Source organism: Pleurodeles waltl, chromosome 5, assembly GCF_031143425.1.
Source record: "Pleurodeles waltl isolate 20211129_DDA chromosome 5, aPleWal1.hap1.20221129, whole genome shotgun sequence".
Taxonomy (NCBI): Eukaryota; Metazoa; Chordata; class Amphibia; order Caudata; family Salamandridae; genus Pleurodeles; species Pleurodeles waltl.
The window spans coordinates 440,731,554-440,751,518 of record NC_090444.1 but is presented as its reverse complement, the minus strand read 5'-3'; the positions used below and the strand labels follow the sequence as shown (position 1 = coordinate 440,751,518).

At 42.4% G+C, this 19,965-nt stretch overlaps 1 protein-coding gene across 6 annotated transcripts in view; it reads left to right on the top strand.

Annotated features, from left to right (window-relative positions):
- VPS54 (VPS54 subunit of GARP complex) overlaps nt 1-19,965 on the top strand; it is a 555,456-nt gene that overhangs the window by 376,347 nt on the left and 159,144 nt on the right. For all 6 annotated transcript variants that reach the window (XR_011203675.1, XM_069234226.1, XM_069234229.1 and 3 more), the window contains one exon: nt 1,949-2,054. Coding sequence is in view for 5 of the 6 variants with exons in the window: in XM_069234226.1 (XP_069090327.1) it covers nt 1,949-2,054 (106 nt within the window). In the remaining variant the exon portion in view is untranslated. The remainder of the gene's footprint in view (nt 1-1,948; nt 2,055-19,965) is intronic.

Sequence of the window (19,965 nt, the reverse complement as noted above, 5' to 3'; positions counted from 1 at the left end):
ACAGACTCTGAGGCTTTCGGGACTCATGGCCACCTGCATCCTGTTAGTCAAACATTGCAGATGGCATATGAGGGCTTTGCAGTGGGACCTGAAGTTCCAGTGGGTGCAGCATCAGGGGAATCTTATCGACATGGTTCAGACATCGAAAGGAACTGCAAAAGACCTGCAGTGGTGGTTAGTGAACTGCGATTGTGCCAGAGGCATACTCCTCTCTCTTCCTCAACCAGATATCACAGTAGTGACAGATACATCACTTCTGGGATGGGGAGGCCATCTGGGAGAGGCGGAGATCGGAGGCCTCGGGTCTCCGGCACAATCAGGACTCCATATCAACTTATTGGAGCTCCGGGTGCTCCGACTGGCATTAAAAGCATTTCTTCCTATTGTGACAGGGAAGATAGTGCAGGTGTTCACGGACAACACCACAGCAATGTGGTACTGCAACAAACAGGGCGATGTGGGGCTGTGGACCCTTTGTCAAGAGGCTCTGCGTCTCTGGACATGGCTAGTACAGCACCCCCTGATCGCGAGATTTTCTTGTGTGGCAGGGGGTGTACTAAAACAACTGGGAATTACATTCTACCCTTGGTTCATCTCCTTCAGATTTAAAGCAGGGGAAATGAGACCTTCCTTAATTTTACATACTATGAGCAGATTGTCCTGTGTTGAACCTCCTGATGTTTTTGGTTTAGCAGGAGCAAGAAATGCTAAGAAGTGGCTTCTACTAGTCCTGGGTTCTGGAAATCCGTGTTCTTCTTATGACTGAACTGCCACGGTGCATCTGAGCCTAGGATGGGCAACATGAACTGGCCTAACTGTTCGTATACGTAGATTGAAGTGTTCTGGCAAACGTATTGAGAAAAGTAGTTTTAGTCCATTATGTCAAATGTGTTCTTAGTTGAAATACAAGCTTCTCATTTCTTTGTTTATCAGATCCAGGTATTTTAAAAAATATGTGCCTTTATTTTTTATTTTTTTTATTTTTAAACATTATATATCCAATTACAGTTATTCAAACAAAGGTTGGAGTACTTGGTTTGAAGAACTTCATGAACTGGTCAGTAGAGATGCTAATTATTTGCATTGTGACCATGTTTGAGAGTACAGTTCTTAATTTCATATGTCTCATAGTCTTGTTAGTGGTAGATCTAAACTTTGTCCTGTACTGCCAACATGAGTTAATAGTACAAATATAGCTCCACAGAGAACAATTAAATATTTATATAGTACTCTTGGCTTAATCCTGGAGTTCAGCTGTAAGTTTATTATAGTTTAGTTAGGCAAAGCCAAAAGTCACCTGGAGGTCTCCTGATATTAGCAGTAAATGCACGGTAAAAAAGTAGAAACATCCATTAATAGGAAAGCAAGGGATTTGAGAAGTTTTCTTAAGGCAAGTTGGTTTGAAATAAGTTGCACTTCTTTAGGACGGAATAGGGGCACATTCTTAATAAGGTCTGGCCCCTGAATGGGCCTTTTGATTCCTGGTGAATTGTAAAAGAATACATTTAGAAAATCAAAGCATTCTTTTTGGGTGACGTCTCTGCTAAATTTTGGAAATAAATGTTGATGTTTTTCTATGGATATTATGATGACATGTACAGAGAGCTTTTAAGATAACTTGCTGTTGAATAGAAAGCCGAGTTTGAGATTTCTAGATGGGCGGTAGTCAGGTAAAAACAAAGAGCTTTTACAGCTAGTCTAGTGGTTTGGTTTCGAATGGCTTGCAGGCGATAAAGAGGATTGCTACAAAAGTAAGCCACACCTGCTAAGAGCATAGTGTTTGTGAATCAAACCCTGTAAGTATGTGTGATAGAAGGTAATTGATAACGTTTTGGCACAGGCAAAGTCGTCAACATTATCAGGATTTGCAGAATTAATCCTTACCTGTTGTAAAGGATTTTCTTGATGATTTATTGATATGTTTACCAAGTCATTATTTATTTTTCAGAACCGTGTTGTTGCTGATAAGAATAATTCTCGAATACTGCCAGTGTGTGGATGACATTCCTTCCATCACTACTGACATGCTAACACGCTTGTCGGATTTACTGAAGGTAGGCTAAGGGAGCTGTCATGGTTAAGTCATCTAGGACACAAACAGTGCTATTTCTATTCTATTTCTATCACTAGTATAGCTGTTTATTCTTCATATAAGAACACTCATAGATAAGGTGCCCAAAAAATGCAGAAATATGATTCTATTTTGCAAGTCTTGTAAAAAAAATATTAAAAACGCAGTATTCATGTCCAGAATATCAGTTATCTCAGACACTGAGGCCCCGATTAGGAGTATGGCTGTCCTAGAACTGCCGTACCCGTAGTGGAAGTCCGACCACCAAATTATGAGGATGGCGGTCGGACCGCCACAATACTGCCGCAACTGCCAGGATCTTAGATCCAGCAGTGGGGAAAGCCGTGGTCACGACCTGCCTTTCCGTTGAGCTTTTCATGGCAGGGACCCCACGATGAAAAGCTGGGCAGAAAGGCATGGAAGGGGCCCCAAACAAGGCCCTAGGGTGATTTTGACCACTGGGCAGTGTGGCTTGGGGGTACATGTGGTGCCCCCATGCCTGCACTGTCGGTGCACATTGCTGCCATGCACAATATTGTGCATGGCAACAGTGCGCCTGTGGTACATGTGGCACTGCGCTGCAGCAGCATGTGCTTCAGGCATGATGCTGCAGTGACACCACCGCAGACACTACCACTAGCCCGGCAGTAGTGTTGTAATATGGCAGTGAGGAGACCACCAGCTTGGCGGTGCTCTCCAGACCGCTGTATCGGCAGTCGGACCGCCAACATCATAATCAGGCCCTTAATGTATGTCTGGCAGTGGTGATGTAGATAATATTGGTGTTGCTCTTTGTTGTCTACAATCATATTAATTTTGGATTGCACATTTTCACTGTGTTTGCCACATGAAACTTTTTCTTTGATCCTGTGCCATACTTTCCTTGTTTGTCCTGGGGCGCCATTGTCTGAGCTCTTAGCCATTAAAACGTAGCCCTTTCTCAGTGCTCTTGATTTCTTGTCTTTGTAACATGCTGGCTGGATTAGGTGTCTGTGTACTTCCTTTGGTAGTGTTGATGACTAGGTATCGAGGTATATTCATGGGCCTGATACTCAACTTGTTTGTATCAGTATTTTGATATGTATTTTATTGTGTTGTTTTCTGTAACACTGCATGGTCTTGCTGCTCCTTTTGAATGATTGTATTTGTGGTTACAAACACATGCATGCTTATGTGCCTTGGGAGCTAGGTTAATGAGCTATTTAAATGGTTACTGGTATATTAGGGAAGGTTAGAATTAGAGTAGGTTAGAATTAGAGTAGGAGTCTGGTTTGTTGAGTAAATTTTATAGCCAGAAATAAAAAAACATCTGTTTACATTTGAAGTAGATTTTGTGAACCATGGACTCTTAAGCGTGCATTTGTTTTTTTCTCCACTTATTTAAAGTGCTGAGCTGTTACATAAACATAGTTTTGTCAACAAGCTTTTAAATGCATATTTTATATATTCCAGAATACATTCATCAAATCTATATCTAAAAATCATTTCCAATCGATCCTCTATTCCCCACAACATACCAAGATCATTATTTCTTATTGTAAGCACACACTTTATGCAGCAGAAAAAAAGTGCGCCAAAGTATAGTATTGTATATTTTAGAGACAAAGTTATTTAATGTGTCACAGCAGAGACTCCTTTTGTGCTAAGCCAGTCATACGTTGTGTGTGCCAGTGCAGTGACATTTTCAAATGGCAAGATGCATTGTGGCACCCCAGCAAGTTCGTCTATATTTGATCTTTTCTAAATTCAAAAGATACATAGATCATCCTAAAAAGAAACTACAAGCTGTAAGCACTAGTAGAAGTTTAAACCCAAAAGGTAATTTGTCATCCTGCCACCTGTTGCTGATCTCAAAGCATAGTTAAGTTCATGAAGAGCATATTTTAATACAACGGGGTTATACTGCTTATCAGAAACATCCACATTCGGACAATAAAATTAATTTAGGATATGCAGAAAAACAATGAAAAATATATGTCCTAGTGAAAGGTATTGTTATTAGGTGGTTCACTGTTAAATGTTTTTCTTGTGGCTAGAACAACATAGAGTACAAGTGAGCTACCATTATATAGAATAACATATTGCCCCAAACGAGGATCTGCATTGAGCCCACTTCCCCCGACCCCTAATTTCTCCCTCTGCCTGGTCCTTGGCCTACCTGTACAAGTCTTAATTACGAAGCATTATTTTTATCCGAGAACCAACTACTGAATTGGTTTTTAGGTCTTGCCTACATAAGCTGCTAGCAGTTTGTTTGTGAAAGGCCTCTTGCGGACCGTACCAAAAACCTGTTTGCACTTGGAGCCCATACAATGCTTACTATTCATTGGCTTTATTGTCACTCTATTTTACTTGCCTCCTCCTCTTGTTTGTCCTTCCCTGGAGCATAGCTTCTTTACCATCCTCTTGATTAGCTGACTTGTCTCCTTTCACTTATCACATTAAGAGAACTCCTTCTTAGTTTCAGCATAGCAGCGCGCAAGCCCTGCTTTTCCGACGTGCTGGTATGTATCTCGGCTTGTAACCATGCCCACTGCACACCCATCACTATCACTCGTTCATGGGCTTGTCTTTCAAAAATCCTTTATCATTGGTAAATTCATTAGGGCCCGACCCCGTTACATGGATAATTGCACTTTTGCCGATAACTTTGACTGCAAGCGAGCTTCTTTTTCCTTTTGTTTCTCTACTTCGCACTGACGCTCATGGTGGCTGTGGCACTTTGAATCAGCTTTTTTACGTTAACAGTTTTCTTGCCACACAAACAGAAAACAAAAAGGAAAAGTCCATTTACGAGTTTACAACGATAATAGCTCTAACTCGTTTTTCCAGTTTCAGCACTGTGTAGGAAAGATATACTGAGCTCAAGAAAAGGGACCCTCGGGCGCGGGGACGGCAGGGAGCTGGCCACAAACTTTTAAAAGTGCAATTTTTTTTCCTTTTCGAAACCAGCCACTTGATTTATGTTCATGTCCTGGTAGTGTCCTCTCAAAACTCCCTCTGTGTCTAGCTGACTGGCGATTTCCTCAAGATGTAAGATGGTATGTATGTTTATTAGTATTATTTTTATTTGCTAACATCTTGCTTCTTCTTACGAGGATTGCAGAGGACATTTCTTTCCGTGATGATGTAACGGCACGACAATTGCCTCTGATCAGCAATGCGCATTATCTTTAACAGACCTGGATATGAAAAATACTAAACTGGAGGCAAAAGAGGGTATTACTTGTGACACTTCTTAAAATACAGTCCTGTGACGTAGTTGTCAATGAAGGAACATTCTCGCGAGGTTTAAACTGTGCTTCTAGGGTCAGGTTTGTTGGTATATAATAAATCACTGTTCGCATGAATGAAATAAACTGGTGGCTTTTCTGTCCATGCCACGGCATGCAGTCTGGTATGAGTGGCACACACGCATCAGTATTTGCCCCATCTGAGTCCAGGGGCCTCCAAGGAGCATGGTAGATGCCGAGGGGGGGGTCTGCGCCCCCCCCTCCCCATGTCTTCCTGGCAGCTCCACAGCTGGCATTCTCTAGAACATGGGTACTCGCAAACATTTACACGGGGGCCGCATAGTTTGGTCCTTGATGTGACCGAGGGCCGCACTGATGGCAGCAGGGTGGCAGACGGGGGTTGGTAGTAAAGTGGGTGTAAGGGACGCAAATCTATACTTCTAGTGTCTGAATATCACAACGTGAAACCATAAACTTGGGAATAATTACGGCTTCTTCACTTAACCAAACTGTGTGATCCTAAGCAAATGTTTTATTTCACTTTCTCTCCTTTTTGTTCATTATCACATATGAGGACCTCACATGACTTTAGGATATGTGCTGCACAAAACCTTTTTGTGTTTGATTTTATCAACTATAATGTTTTTGTATAATTGAAACCTAGGCCACCAAAAGAGTGCACATAGCTGACTTGCCTCTTAGCTCACCAAAGGCATTGTTGTCTGGGTGGGAGATGGGGGAGTGAATGTTTCTAAATTCTGGTTAGAAAATTATCACTTTGAAAAAACATATTTCTTCAATGCACTGATATAATCTGGTGAACTAAGGTGAAGTTTCTGCGTGTTAATGAAATACACTTTTTGAATTTTGAGCAGACTTGATCGTGCTTTTACATTTTTGCGTCAAAAATGAAGGTGTTTCTGATGTTTCATTGTACAGAACCCCTCTCTTATCTCCTTTCTTAACCTTCAAATCACCTTAAATGAATGCTTGCCTGTTTATTTACATTTTTTTTAATGTTGGTGACGAGTCTAGCTAAGAGCAGCCCAGTGCTGCTGGGCCGAATGTAAAGGTCATGACGGCTGCATGCAGCCCCCGGGCCGTACTATGAGTATCACTGAAGGACAAGCATTTACAATGCATTAGGGTCTCGCATTTCACCCAGTTACAGCTATTAGCAGTTGTAAAATCCCAACCGGATTTTCTTTCAACATTAAAAGAAAAAAACTGCGCGATCGCGCTGCTACAGTTCACTCGTAATTAAACCTATCTGCACCACCGGCAAAAGTGCAATTAACTATGTAACATCGTCGATGTTATGCAAAGCGCACGACTTCTGCCAAGTGAGATCGCGCTGCAAACAAATGATAAAAAGTAGTCCACAAACCGGATGGGAAACGGCGAGCCTCGCATGTTTTCAGTACTTGGTCGCTGCGCTTGAGGAGGGCTAACCACCGGAAAAGGTATGCGTGCCTTCCACTAATTTAAGCAAGCAGATTTTAACAGGCAAGCCCATGAACCAATGAAAGACAACTGACGTGAGGTGAATGGGGCTCCCAGCCCTTTTCTGACTTCTAAAGCGTCTCGCAAGCGAAACGCATGCGCAAGCGCATGCGACGCAAGCGAAACCCTAAAAACATTGAGCTGAATGGCTCCCTTCCACTTCCTGTCTGTTCCAGTCTACGGGGCACACGTGCTGGCATCCAGTCTCTTATAGGGGAGGCTTGCGGCTGCACAGCCAGGCAGCAGTCACGTCACAGGGGTATGTGACCAAGCACAACATGCAGGGGTACGTGAACAGGCACATCACAGGGCTGTTTGCGCATCCACACCACACTAGAGAGGAGTCTGTGATTGGGCGCATCACAGAGGGGTGTGTGGGTAAACACACCATACAGCGTTATGTGAGAGCAGGTACGCGGCGCAGCGGCATATGACCAAACACATGACACATTTAAAGTGAGCAAACACACCACACACATATCACCCAGGCACAATATGCATGGGTATGTGAGCAGTCACACGTCATATGGGAACACAAGAGGGTCTATCAGATGTGGGTATGACAGTGTGCAAATCACAGTATCTGTAAGACGTTGCACAGGGGTCTGTGTGTGAGCTTAAATGGGGCCCCGTGAATGTTTTGGGCCCCAAGACGAGTTGCCCCCCCCCTACCGCAGGGGCCTCTGTTACGCCCCAGGTGCCTGGGTTATTTGTGGGATGTCTTCGTAAGCATGTCTGATTTTGTGCCTTCCGTGTCTCTTTCGTGTCTTTTATTTCCCAAACTTGCAGAACTGCTTTTTAGGTTGAGTATGCAAGCGCTCTGACGTATTGTAATGTATCTGTGGGCTTTTAACCATGCCCACCACACACACATCACTATCACTTGTTCATGGGCTTGCCTTTCAAAAGTCCTTTGTTATCATTGGTAAATGCTTCATGTTTGTCCCTCCTTGAGGCAGTTGTGTTACTGCCTTGACCATCGACCCTGTTACATGGATAATGGCACTTTTGCCGATACGTTTGACTGCAAGCAAACTTCTTTTTCCTTTTGTGTCTCTCCTTCATGCTCATGGCGACCGTGGTGCATTGAATCGGCTTGTTTACATCAACTGTTTACTTTTCATTTTCAATTTAAGTGGCAAGAAAAGTCCATTCAGGAATTTACTATGCTAATAGCTCTTTTTAATTAAATGTGCAGTTTTCCACCTTTCCCACTGTTCCGCCCTTGATGCTCAAGCCTTGGTACCCCAGATTTCAATGTTATCTCGTGTTCATTCTGACAGAGGAAATGTCCGGACAGAGGACACCACAGCAAGTTAAACTGGTTGTTTATCAGTGTTGTGACAAGTAGCATGCCTACATAGAGCTCTGTGCTGTCCTAATATTACTTATAAGGCCTGGCACAGTAAGGAATTCTACTCATTCCAAATACCTTTCTAACCCTGTTTGAGATGCAAACAGGCGTATGCACCCAAATTTGGACTCCAAATAGTGCTCATATTTTGCATTTCTTTTCTTACACACATTTGTTCAGGAAATTTGATCAGGGAATATTCTCTAATTTCACAAAAAGAAATGTTAACAATCCCTAAAGAACATTTAGGCCAATGCCAGTGGGAAGAAAGACAATGTTCAGGAAAGAGAAGGTCAGTTTTGATAAGAAATTCATCCATAGGCATTGAGTCAAATTCTTGTACGTTTAAATTTTCTAAGCTGAATACTTCAAGCTATTGCCTGTAAAGCATGGGGTGAGCCAGCAAATGCTTTGTTATTGACACTGTCCACTTCCCAGGTATCAAATCCCGTTATTTCAGGAAATGTCACTTGAAAACACAGTATTGCTATGTCGGTCACGGCTTAGGGGTTTCTAATTGTAGGCAGTACCACGCCACGTGCTAATGGCTACCTTAGAATGGGGTGCAGAAATCATCAAGGGAATACTGTAAACACACATTATGTGCTTGTTTTTTGTATCAGTTTGCTTTTTGTGCCTGTATCCAACATTTTCACCATGCATGGGAGAAGAACTCCAACAACAGTCTTTTGCAGCTATTTTACGCGGCATTTTCCTTACCACATTATTTTCCTAGCACAGTTTCCTCCACGTAGTACATAAAGGAAAATGCACATGCAAAAAAACAGGACTGAGCACCATTTGTATATTTTTTTAACTTTTTGGTGTTACTTCCATGGCCAGTAAATACTGGTACAGTACAATGCGACATAAAGCAGGTGCAGTTTTACTTTGCATAACATGCTCTTTCAGTCTAGATCATCTTTGGGCCCCCACACTAAGTTAGTGGGGACCCCAAAATAATAACCTCTGCTATCATTTAGTGCTTGTTGCGCTCTCTTATGGCTGGAACTTTTGTTTTACTGCTGGGAGTAGTTTGTATTTTAAAGGCCTTGTTTGTAATAATTGTCTAGTAGAGCTGCTAGCCCTGAAGATGTGTAATGTGCTATGCTCTCAATGGGCTAATTATATGGTTGCACTGCATTACTTTCTACCATTCTGTTTTCATGTAGGTATGACCTCTAGGGTCTGACTGGATGGTTATATAACCATGTTTCTTTAAAATTATATTTTTGTTGTGGTGCCCTCTAGGGGCTGTTTTGAGCATTGCAGTCTAATGCCAAAAGTTTATATCTGATAAAAGGTTTTTAATGGGTTTACATTATGATTGTATATGTTTTATGAATCTCTCCTTATTGCAGTTATGACCATGATTCAGACCAGCTTAACATCCTTATTACCCTATAACTGTTTGAACAATCTTGATATGTTTCGGTAACCCATTCTAGTTTATTTCTCTCACATGGCTGTCTTGTCTTTTTTTTGGGAATTGTGTTAGCCAGTCAGCAATTCTGATAATGGGGCGGTGAAATTTGTATTCTATTAGAATTAGCAAGTCAGATTCAAATTTGGATGCTAAATGGCAACATTTTCATTTTTTGCTGTAGATCGAGGAAGAAGGTAAATGGAAGTGCATTAGGTATATGCAGGGCCACTGGAATTATGTGGCAGGAAAAGACCAAATTATGAGGCAGGGTTGACCAATTTATGTGGCAAGAAAAGTCCAGTTATCAATTTACAGCGCCAATAGGTCCAACTCCAACTATTTATTGCAAGACTTGTTGCATTGCAAATGCTTATTTCTTTAAGCACTCCATAGGAGCTTGTGTGTTTTCTTGGTATCTCTCCTCAGCAGCTCTTTCCCTCAGCCCAGTACCTGCTCCTGCGCACGATCCATGTTGCTCCCTCCCTGGTTTGCTACTTTGCATTCCATACCCGCACTCATACATGTTTCTTGTTGCTTTCCCTCCCTGCCCACTGCTTTTTCCTGGCTTTTTTCATTTAAAAAAAAACTATTCTCCTCCTGACACTGCTTCCAGGGTCATCCTTTGCTCTCCCGCCCACTTTCCGTTGCGTCACCCATCCCACCTTTTTGCCCCGCCACCCCCACACTCTGCATTTGCCCCCCTTTGCAGCCCCTATAAATATTTTTTTTTACGTTTTTGGATGGCCCGGCAGCTCCCATTTGCCACTGGGCCTCTCTGCTTAAAAAAAAAAAAATAACACTTTTGCACAGGTTGAAATAAGTTACTTCATTACTGCTCCACCTGCCATCTTGGATCAGTAATTAAAAAATGAAAAGAAAATCATTCAGTAAGCATGCTGCGCAGTATTGCCAAAAAGCTTTGGCTAAGCTAATCAGTCAAAAAAAGTGTGACCTATTGGTTTTGCCAGTGCATGTTTTGTTATGTGATCGGGCCCTGACCCAGTTCAAATCCTGACAACTGTAGGTAGGAACTTCACAGCATCTGACTCATTCTAGTTATCATTATGTGTACTGTACAGAGGTACTGCAGGCATGTGAGTTCTTTAAACTTTGTGATTTAAAAAAAAAAAAAAAAGTATTGTTTTTCACTCCAGTTTGAAATCCTTACTTGAGTGATTATTAACCATGATCATTTTTTCATGGCTAGAAGCTGCCAAATCCCTTATGAATTTTACTCTTCAGGAGGTGACTGTTTGCCTAACAGCCAGTGAAATCTGATATAGACTTCTAGTTGCAGATTCCTTACATTAGAATTTCCCCCAGGCATCAGCCTCGATCTGGGGATTTTTCTTCGAGCAGTACCCTTGCATGCCGTCAGGAGGCGTCGTTCGACTCTGCATCTGTCGTTGGCATCGTGGTTGCCGTGATGACATTGCGGTCGTATATAGGTGCCACCCCAGCGCGCTGACATCAGTTCTTTTCTTTCTGCGCCATACTTGGTGCGTTGACAAGTCTTCCCACAAGACTGGATTCAAGCTGTGTGACTCCTGTCACCGCATAATGTCGATGATGGATCTGCACCTAGTGTGCCTGTGGTACCTGGAACGTGACCACGACCCGAAGTCGTGCTCAGAGTGCTGGCCCCTGAACCCAAAGGCTTTGAGGGAGGGATCCCTAAAGCTCATGGTGGCCCAGCACTTAGGTCCGCTTCGCTTCCAGTCTCATTCAAAGGGGAGGTCAGGAGACCGGTTGCAGAGCCCTCACCACTCGTCCTCATCCCACTCCAAATCGCCTGAGCTTTCGGGTCACAAGAAGAAGAAGTCGAAGAAGAACAAACATTCTTCGACTTCACCCCATCCCTCAGACGATGCAGCGTGGGAGGAGCGTCAGCGTTCCAAGCCTCCGTCCTCAGAGCCTGCTTCTGGGTCAGCTCCACGCCTTCCCCAGTTTCTGGGACTGGAGCTACCCCTGCCCAATTGAGAGAGTTTTACTAGGCTGTGCGCCTCATTTTTGGGCAGACCGATCCTCCTGTTATGCCTTCAGGCCCAGTAGGGTTATAGGGGGTCCTCTCGGGTTCAGCTTCTGCCTGGGCTGTGGAGAGTACCCCAGGGGCCATTACTGGATTCATACTGGCACCGGTCGTGCCGTTATGGCCGTTATGACCTTGATAGGCGCCGGTTAAGACATCAGTGCTTCCGATGCCAATGGGACCCATGATCAACGTCGATCTCATACTGATTCCCGACTCTGATCCGGAACTACGTCGCTGGGGATCCATCACGATGGACAGGTGGGTTTTGCAAATCGTCCAAAGGAGCTACTCTCTCCCCTCGAGACTACCCCTCCGGCCATGCCACCTGTCAGGATACTTCAATTCGATTTCCTCAGAAGCAGAAGATAACTCCTCAGTCCCGACCCGAGCAACTCACAACGAATATTAATCCTTTGTGCTGAGTACCCCGGAGGGGGAAAGGGGAATGGGATGGTAGAGAGACTGCCACAGAGATGATGAACGCCAGTCTGCCTCTTCACATCTAAGTCTCAGTCTGCCTCTTCACATCTAAGATTGGATACAGCACCTGCAAGAGTCACAGTCGCAATTACTAGGGACATACAACATCAGTTTTTCACTTTCTACTCTCAACACTTAATTCTCTTTAATTCTATTATTTCTTCACTCACCCTGAGTTCTCTGTAGCCTTGCTTCTCTCTATAAATTATAGCTCTTCTTAAAAAAATGCTTATTACTGATTCTGGAAGAACTTCTCAACCTTTGTTAGAGATTGGTTTTATGTTGCTATATATATATATATATATATATATATATATATATATATATATATATATATATATATATATATATAGTTGGTGATAATGCGTTCTTCAAATCAGCTGATGTTATTTAATTTCTCCTATCTTATTGTGACTTCTGTCAATACTTGTATTTGTAAATGCTTGTTTATTAAAGTTCGTTTCTCCTTCCTTACTTCGACATCTGTCGATAACTTGTAGTTGTAAATGCTTGTTTATTTAAGTTAGTTTCTCTTTTAAACTCTATTTTGGTTTATTACCATTGAATTTGTAAATGCTTATTTGTTAACAGTTCGTTTCTCCTTTAAACTTGGCCTTTGTTTATAACCTTGACATTTGTAGATGCTTGCTCTTTTAAAGTTCGTTTTTTCTTTGACTTTAATATCTTAAACAAGAACCTTGTAAACATAAGGTTAATTCATACATTAACTCTGTAGCCTTGCCGACTTCCACGGGAACGGTCTACTATCAAACTCTTCGAATAAACCTTGACAATATTTATCTGTTTTCTGTAATATAATCTTCAAATGTAATTTTACCTCACAGGAGTTTCTGTTCTGAAGCGCGCTCTCTCTCCACACAGCTGATTCCTATCAGACCTCAGTTGAAGTGCAAGGCTTCCAGCTGGAGAGCTCGTAACCTAGCAACCAACCGATTGCAAGACTAGAACTGTAACTAACCTTCAGGACTCACAGCGGCCATCTTGGATCTTCTCTTCTTGATTCTTCCTTTGAAATAAGCGCAAGATTACTCTGCAAACCTTCTTCCAGTTTGGGCTTTGCTGTCTCCACTGAGGATATCTCTTTGCTTTTCTCATGCACTTCTTTGATTTGACTTGGCAAGTTTGTGTGGTCATGACAGTACTCCCCCCTCAAGGAACAGTTCTCCAATTTAGGTTTGCTTGGGTAGGTTCTATGAAAGTTTCTCACTAATCTTGAAGCATGTACATACTCGTGCGGCTCCCAGGATCGTTCCTCTGGACCATAACCTTTCCAATCAATTAGATAATAAAGCTGGCCATTACGGATTTTGGAATCTAAGATTTGATTGACCTCATACTCTTCTGCAGAGCTAATCTGGATAGGAATTGGAGGGGAGTTTTGACGTAAATTTGGAGGACTGCTCTTTAACAAGGAGACATGGAAAACAGGATGTATCTTTAGATGAGCTGGCAACTGCAATTTAACTGCCACTGGATTGATCATCTTGTCAACTTTGAATGGGCCTATAAATCGTGGCTGAAATTTGCGATTTCCTTTGAGACGTAAATGACGAGTGGATAACCAAACTTTGTCTCCTTTAGAATAAGTGGGGCTCTCTCTTCTTTTTCTATCAGCCTGAGTCTTATGTGAGTCTTTTGCTTGAATTATGTTTTTTCTAGCCCTAACTAACGTGGTCTGCAAATCCCTCACCATCTATTCTACTGCAGGCACTGAATCATCTTCTTTACCCAACATTACATTAGGATGTCTACCATGGTTCAGATAAAAGGGGGTGAACCCAGTGGTGGAATGAACAGCATTATTGTAAGCAAATTCAGCTGCCCACATCAACTCTGGCCATTCCTTCTCTTTATCGAATAAATTGAGTCTTAAATACTGTTCTAACTCTTGATTCACTCTCTCTGTTTGCCCATCGGTTTCAGGATGGTAACTGGTAGAGTAACGAGAATCAATTCCTAATCTTTTACTAAAGGCCTTCCAAAAGCGAGAAACAAATTGGGACCCCCTGTCTGAAACTAGAATTTTTGGGATACCATGGGCGCGTACTATGTGTTGTGTAAACAACTGTGCTACCTGTGGGGCTCGAGGGATTTCTTTCAAAGGAATGAAATGCGCCATTTTAGTGAAAGTGTCTATAAAAACTAGGATAGTGTTAAAACCTTGGCTACTAGGGAGGTCCACTATAAGATCCATAGTAACAGTATGCCAGGCATGGGGTGCAGTGGGCAAAGGTCTTAACAGACCTTGTGAAGCTGTTCTATTTGATTTCCCACTTTGACATTTGTCACAAGTTGACACATATTGTCTTATCTGAGTTTTCATTTTTGGCCACAAAAATTCTTGTTGTATTAGATTTTGAGTCTTTTGAATTCCTTTGTGTCCAGCCAATTGATCGTCATGATAAGCCTGAAGAATTCTTTCTTGCAGCTCCACAGTCGGAACATACAGTGCACCTTTAAAGTATGGCAAACCTTTTTTGATTTCTCTTCCTTGGCCTTCTTTGGACCACTTCAGCATTCCTTCGAATGTTAAGTTTTCTTGAATTTCTTTGGTTAAATTTTCATACAATATGGCAGATATGAACTTCTCTTGTGGAATAATCAATTATTTTTCTGGAGGCTCTTTAACTGCACCGGTATCAATTCGAGATAGAGCATCTGCCTTCCCATTTACTTTTCCTGGTCTGAAAGTGATAACAAAATCAAAGTCTGCAAAATATAGGGACCAACGCAGTTGTCTAGCTGTTAGTTCGAGCTGATTTTAAAAACTGTAAATTTCGGTGGTCCGTGTAAACAGTCACTTTATGCTTAGCTCCCAAAATGTAATGCCTCCACTCACGAAAAGTTTCTTTGACTGCCAATAGCTCCTTATCCGCAGTTGACTAATTTATCTCTGGTGGTTTTAATTTTCGAGAGAAATAGGCCACTGGATGTAATTGACCTGTATCTTTATGACGCTGGGAAAGGATACCTCCTATGGCAACATCTGAAGCATCTGCCTCCACATAATATGGCTCATCTGGATTGGGGTGGAGCAAGATTGGAGCTGAGACGAAGGAATTCTTCAAAAAATTAAAAGCATTTTCTGCTTCTTTTGTCCACTCAAACTTCACTCCTTTCTTCAACAATCGAGTAATGGGTGTAACTGTTTGAGAAAAATTGGATATGAATCTTCGATAAAAATTAGCGAACCCCAAGAAACTCTGGATCTCTTTGACATTGCAAGGAGAAGGCCAATGTTGCACTGTCTTTATCTTGGCAGGATCCATACTCACTCCTTCTGGTGACAAAATGAATCCTAAGAACTCAACTCGTTCCACATGAAATGCACACTTCTCCAATTTTACATAGAGATGGTTTTCTTGCAACCTTGTGAGGATGGATCGAACATGGGAAATGTGCTCCTGTAGATTGTCGGAAAAGATTAAAATGTCATCTATATAAACCACGGCAATCCGGTCGAGGAATTCTCGTAATATATCATTAACGAAATGCTGGAAGGCAGCGGGAGCATTGCATAACCCATAAGGCATCACTTGATATTCAAATAATCCGTATCGAGTCCGAAAAGCGGTTTTCCATTCATCCCCTGAAGCCACTCGAATCAAATGATATGCTCCTCGTAGGTCCAATTTGGTGTAGATTCTAGCATTCTTTACTTGATCTAATAAAACGGACACTAAAGGCAGTGGGTATCGATTCTTGATGGTAACCTGATTGAGGGCTCGATAATCAATGCAAGTTCGAAGACTCCCATCCTTCTTTGGTATGAAAAATAGTGGGGATGACACTGGAGATTCAGAAGGACGAATAAAACCATTAGCAAGATATTGATCCAAATACTCCTTTAAATGTTGATTCTCTGCTTCGGTCAATGCGTATATTCTGCTACATGGCAATATCGCACCTGGCTCCAGTTCAATTTTGCAGTCGTAGGGTCGATGTGGTGGCAATTTCTCAGCCTCCTTTTCATCAAAAACGGCGACTAAATCCTCATATTCTTTTGGGATTTCTGCTGTCTTTAGTGCACAGATCATTGAAGAGTGTGATGATAAACAGGCCGCTTGGGACTTGGTGGACACTTTCACTCCATCATGAAAGCAATTCTCTTTGCAGTAAGAGGAATTCATCTTGATCGTTCTTTTGCTCCAATCAATTTGTGGATTATGTTCTGTAAGCCAGGGCAGACCCAAAATGAGTTGAAATTGTGGAGCATCTATCAAATTAAAGATTATCTGCTCCTGATGTCCACCAAAACCTTGCATCTGAATTGGTTCGGTCTCATGGGAAATGGGTCCTGAAGAAAGATTGGTTCCATCCACAGCTCTTACTACTTCCAAAGTAGATTTCTTGATAAATCGAATACTCATTTTACGAGCGTATTTGATATCACAGAAGTTGCCCGTAGCTCCAGAGTCTATCATAACTGAGATCCCTTGAATTTCCTTCTCAAGGGTCTTAACTGATACTGTTTGTACCAAATGTGGCACTGCGGTTTGTAAGGTATTCGCCACTCGTTGATCTAAAGGAGTTGTCTTGGGTTCTGCTTTCATCAGGGCAACTCCCTCTACTGATGAAGCTGGCCTTTTCCCGACTGAAGAGCTTTGGGTTTCTTGGGACAGTTTTTAACAAAATGCCCAGATGCACCGCAATATAAACATAGTTGATTCACTCTTCTTTTCTCTTTTTCTTCCTTAGATAAAGGACCTCGGATGGAACCAATTTGCATTGGTTATTCTATCGTTATCCCTTCTCCGGCTCTCGTATGATCATTTCTTACACGATCAATTCTCAGGGGAAATGGTCGATACTCTCTTCTCTTTTCTGCTCTTCGTTCAGTTAACCGGTGGTCAATCTGTAACACAAGATCAATTAACTCCGAAATTTCGGTGGGTCTATTTGGAACTTGTGCTAAGGCATCTTTCAATTCATCTCTCAGTCCACGATAAAATATGGTGGCTCTTTTTGACTCCGGCCAGGCAGTCTCTACAATGAGTTTATTGAAATGAGCCAGATAGGCTACTAGATCTTTATTACCTTGCCTGATTTCCAGTAGTTCATTGTCACTGGCTTGAGCTGCAGTTCGCTGATCAAATATTCTTAAGAACTCTTCCTTGAAATTTTGGAAATTATATAAAACAGGATCATTTCTGGAAATTATTGGCATGGACCATGCGGCCGCATCTCCTGTCAGATAGGACAATCTAAATGCCACTTTGGACTGGTCTTCGGAAAAAATTACTGGTCTACATAAAAAATGCAATGAGCATTGGGTCAGAAAAATCTGCGCCTTATTTGGATCCCCACCGAAGCGCTCGGGTTGAGCCAAAGGAATAATAGGGGAAACCGCATGAATTACTTGAGTGGATATACCTGCAGACTGTGAAGGGCTAGGGATTTGTGAAAACACAGATTCATTTGATTTAGCGGTGTTCCCTAACTCATTTATTCGCTGTTTTATTTGGACTGTTTCTTCTATGGTGTTATTTAATTGTTTCTGTAACCCTTCCAAAACGGTGGCTAATGCTTTTATATCAATTCCTTCTGCCATTCTGCTCAGGAGGAAATCTGTTTTTTCCCTAAAATTAGGGTGATGGAACTTCAGTCTGTCGGGATACTTCAATTCGATTTCCTCAGAAGCAGAAGATAACTCCTCAGTCCCGACCCGAGCTACTCACAACGAATATTAATCCTTCGTGCTGAGTACCCCGGAGGGGGAAAGGGGAATGGGATGGTAGAGAGACTGCCACAGAGATGATGAACGCCAGTACTCAGTCTGCCTCTTCACATCTAAGATTGGATACAGCACCTGCAAGAGTCACAGTCGCAATTACTAGGGACATACAACATCAGTTTTTCACTTTCTACTCTCAACACTTAATTCTCTTTAATTCTATTATATCTTCACTCACCCTGAGTTCTCTGTAGTCTTGCTTCTCTCTATAAATGATAGCTCTTCTTAAAAAAATGCTTATTACTGATTCTGGAAGAACTTCTCAACCTTTGTTAGAGATTGGTTTTATGTTGCTATATATATATTTATATATATATAGTTGGTGATAATGCGTTCTTCAAATCAGCTGATGTTATTTAATTTCTCCTGTCTTATTGTGACTTCTGTCAATACTTGTATTTGTAAATGCTTGTTTATTTAAATTCGTTTCTCTTTTAAACTCTATTTTGGTTTATTACCATTGAATTTGTAAATGCTTATTTGTTAACAGTTCGTTTCTCCTTTAAACTTGGCCTTCGTTTATAACCTTGACATTTGTAGATGCTTGCTCTTTTAAAGTTCGTTTTTTCTTTGACTTTAATATCTTAAACAAGAACCTTGTAAACATAAGGTTAATTCATACATTAACTCTGTAGCCTTGCCGACTTCCACGGGAACGGTCTACTATCAAACTCTTCGAATAAACCTTGACAATATTTATCTGTTTTCTGTAATATAATCTTCAAATGTAATTTTACCTTACAGGAGTTTCTGTTCTGAAGCGCGCTCTCTCTCCACACAGCTGATTCCTGTCAGACCTCAGTTGAAGTGCAAGGCTTCCAGCTGGAGAGCTCGTAACCTAGCAACCAACCGATTGCAAGACTAGAACTGTAACTAACCTTCAGGACTCACAGCGGCCCTCTTGGATCTTCTCTTCTTGATTCTTCCTTTGAAATAAGCGCAAGATTACTCTGCAAACCTTCTTCCAGTTTGGGCTTTGCTGTCTCCACTGAGGATATCTCTTTGCTTTTCTCATGCACTTCTTTGATTTGGCTTGGCAAGTTTGTGTGGTCATGACACCACCATCCTACGATCGGATGACAGAAGATCGCTTGGCACTTTTCCGCGAGGAAATTACGTCTCTCTTGGCCTAGGGAGCCGTAGAGAGGGTCCCTGTGGCAGAAGTAGATTGTGGTTGTTATTCCTTGTACTTTCTGATGCCCAAGAAGGACAAGGGCCTCCGCCTTATCCTAGCCCTCCGTTCCCTCAGTCTCTTCCTCAGAAAGGAGAATTTCAAAATGCTCACTCTGGCTCAGGTCCTATCTGCCCTGGAATCTGGAGACTGGATGGTACACTTGGACTTGCAGGACGCCTACTTTCACATTCCCATCCTGCCTGCCCACAGACGTTACATGCGGTTCATGGTAGGTCAAGAGCACTTTCAGTTTACCTTGCTCCCCTTTGGCCTTACCAGCGCCCCTCGGGTCAGTCGCAGCTCATCTGCGCAGGCTAGGGGTTTCAGTCTTCCCCTACCTTGACGACTGGCTGTTGAAGGTGAGCTTGTACCAAGGCTGATGTCTCCAACCTCCAGACTATGACGAACCTCCTGCATTCGCTGGGGTTCACTATAAACATGCCGAAATCATACCTGACTCCCTCTCAGACACTCCCTTTCATTGGAACCGTTTTGAACACTGGGACCTGCGCAAGATCTGAGTGGTGACTTTTGAACTGCGACTGGGTCAAAGGCAGATTCCTCTCCCTTCCCCAACCAGATCTGACAGTACAGAAAGATGCATCACTCCTGTGATGGGCCGGCCACATGGGGAAGGCAGAGATTGAAGGCGATGGGTCTCCAGCGGAGTCTGGGCTCCACATAAATCTCTGGAGCTCAGGTCGATGAGGCATGCATTGAAAGCATTCCTTCCCTCCCTCAAAGGGAAAGTTGTGCAGGTGTTCACAGACAACACCACCCCCATGTGGTACTGCAACAAGCAGGGCAGAGTGGGGTCGTGGACCATTTGTCAGGAGGCTCTACACCTCTGGACACAGCTGTAACATTAGGGTATATCGCTGGTGGTTCAACATCTGGCGGGCTCTTAGAAAGTCAGAGTGGATGAACTGAGCCATCA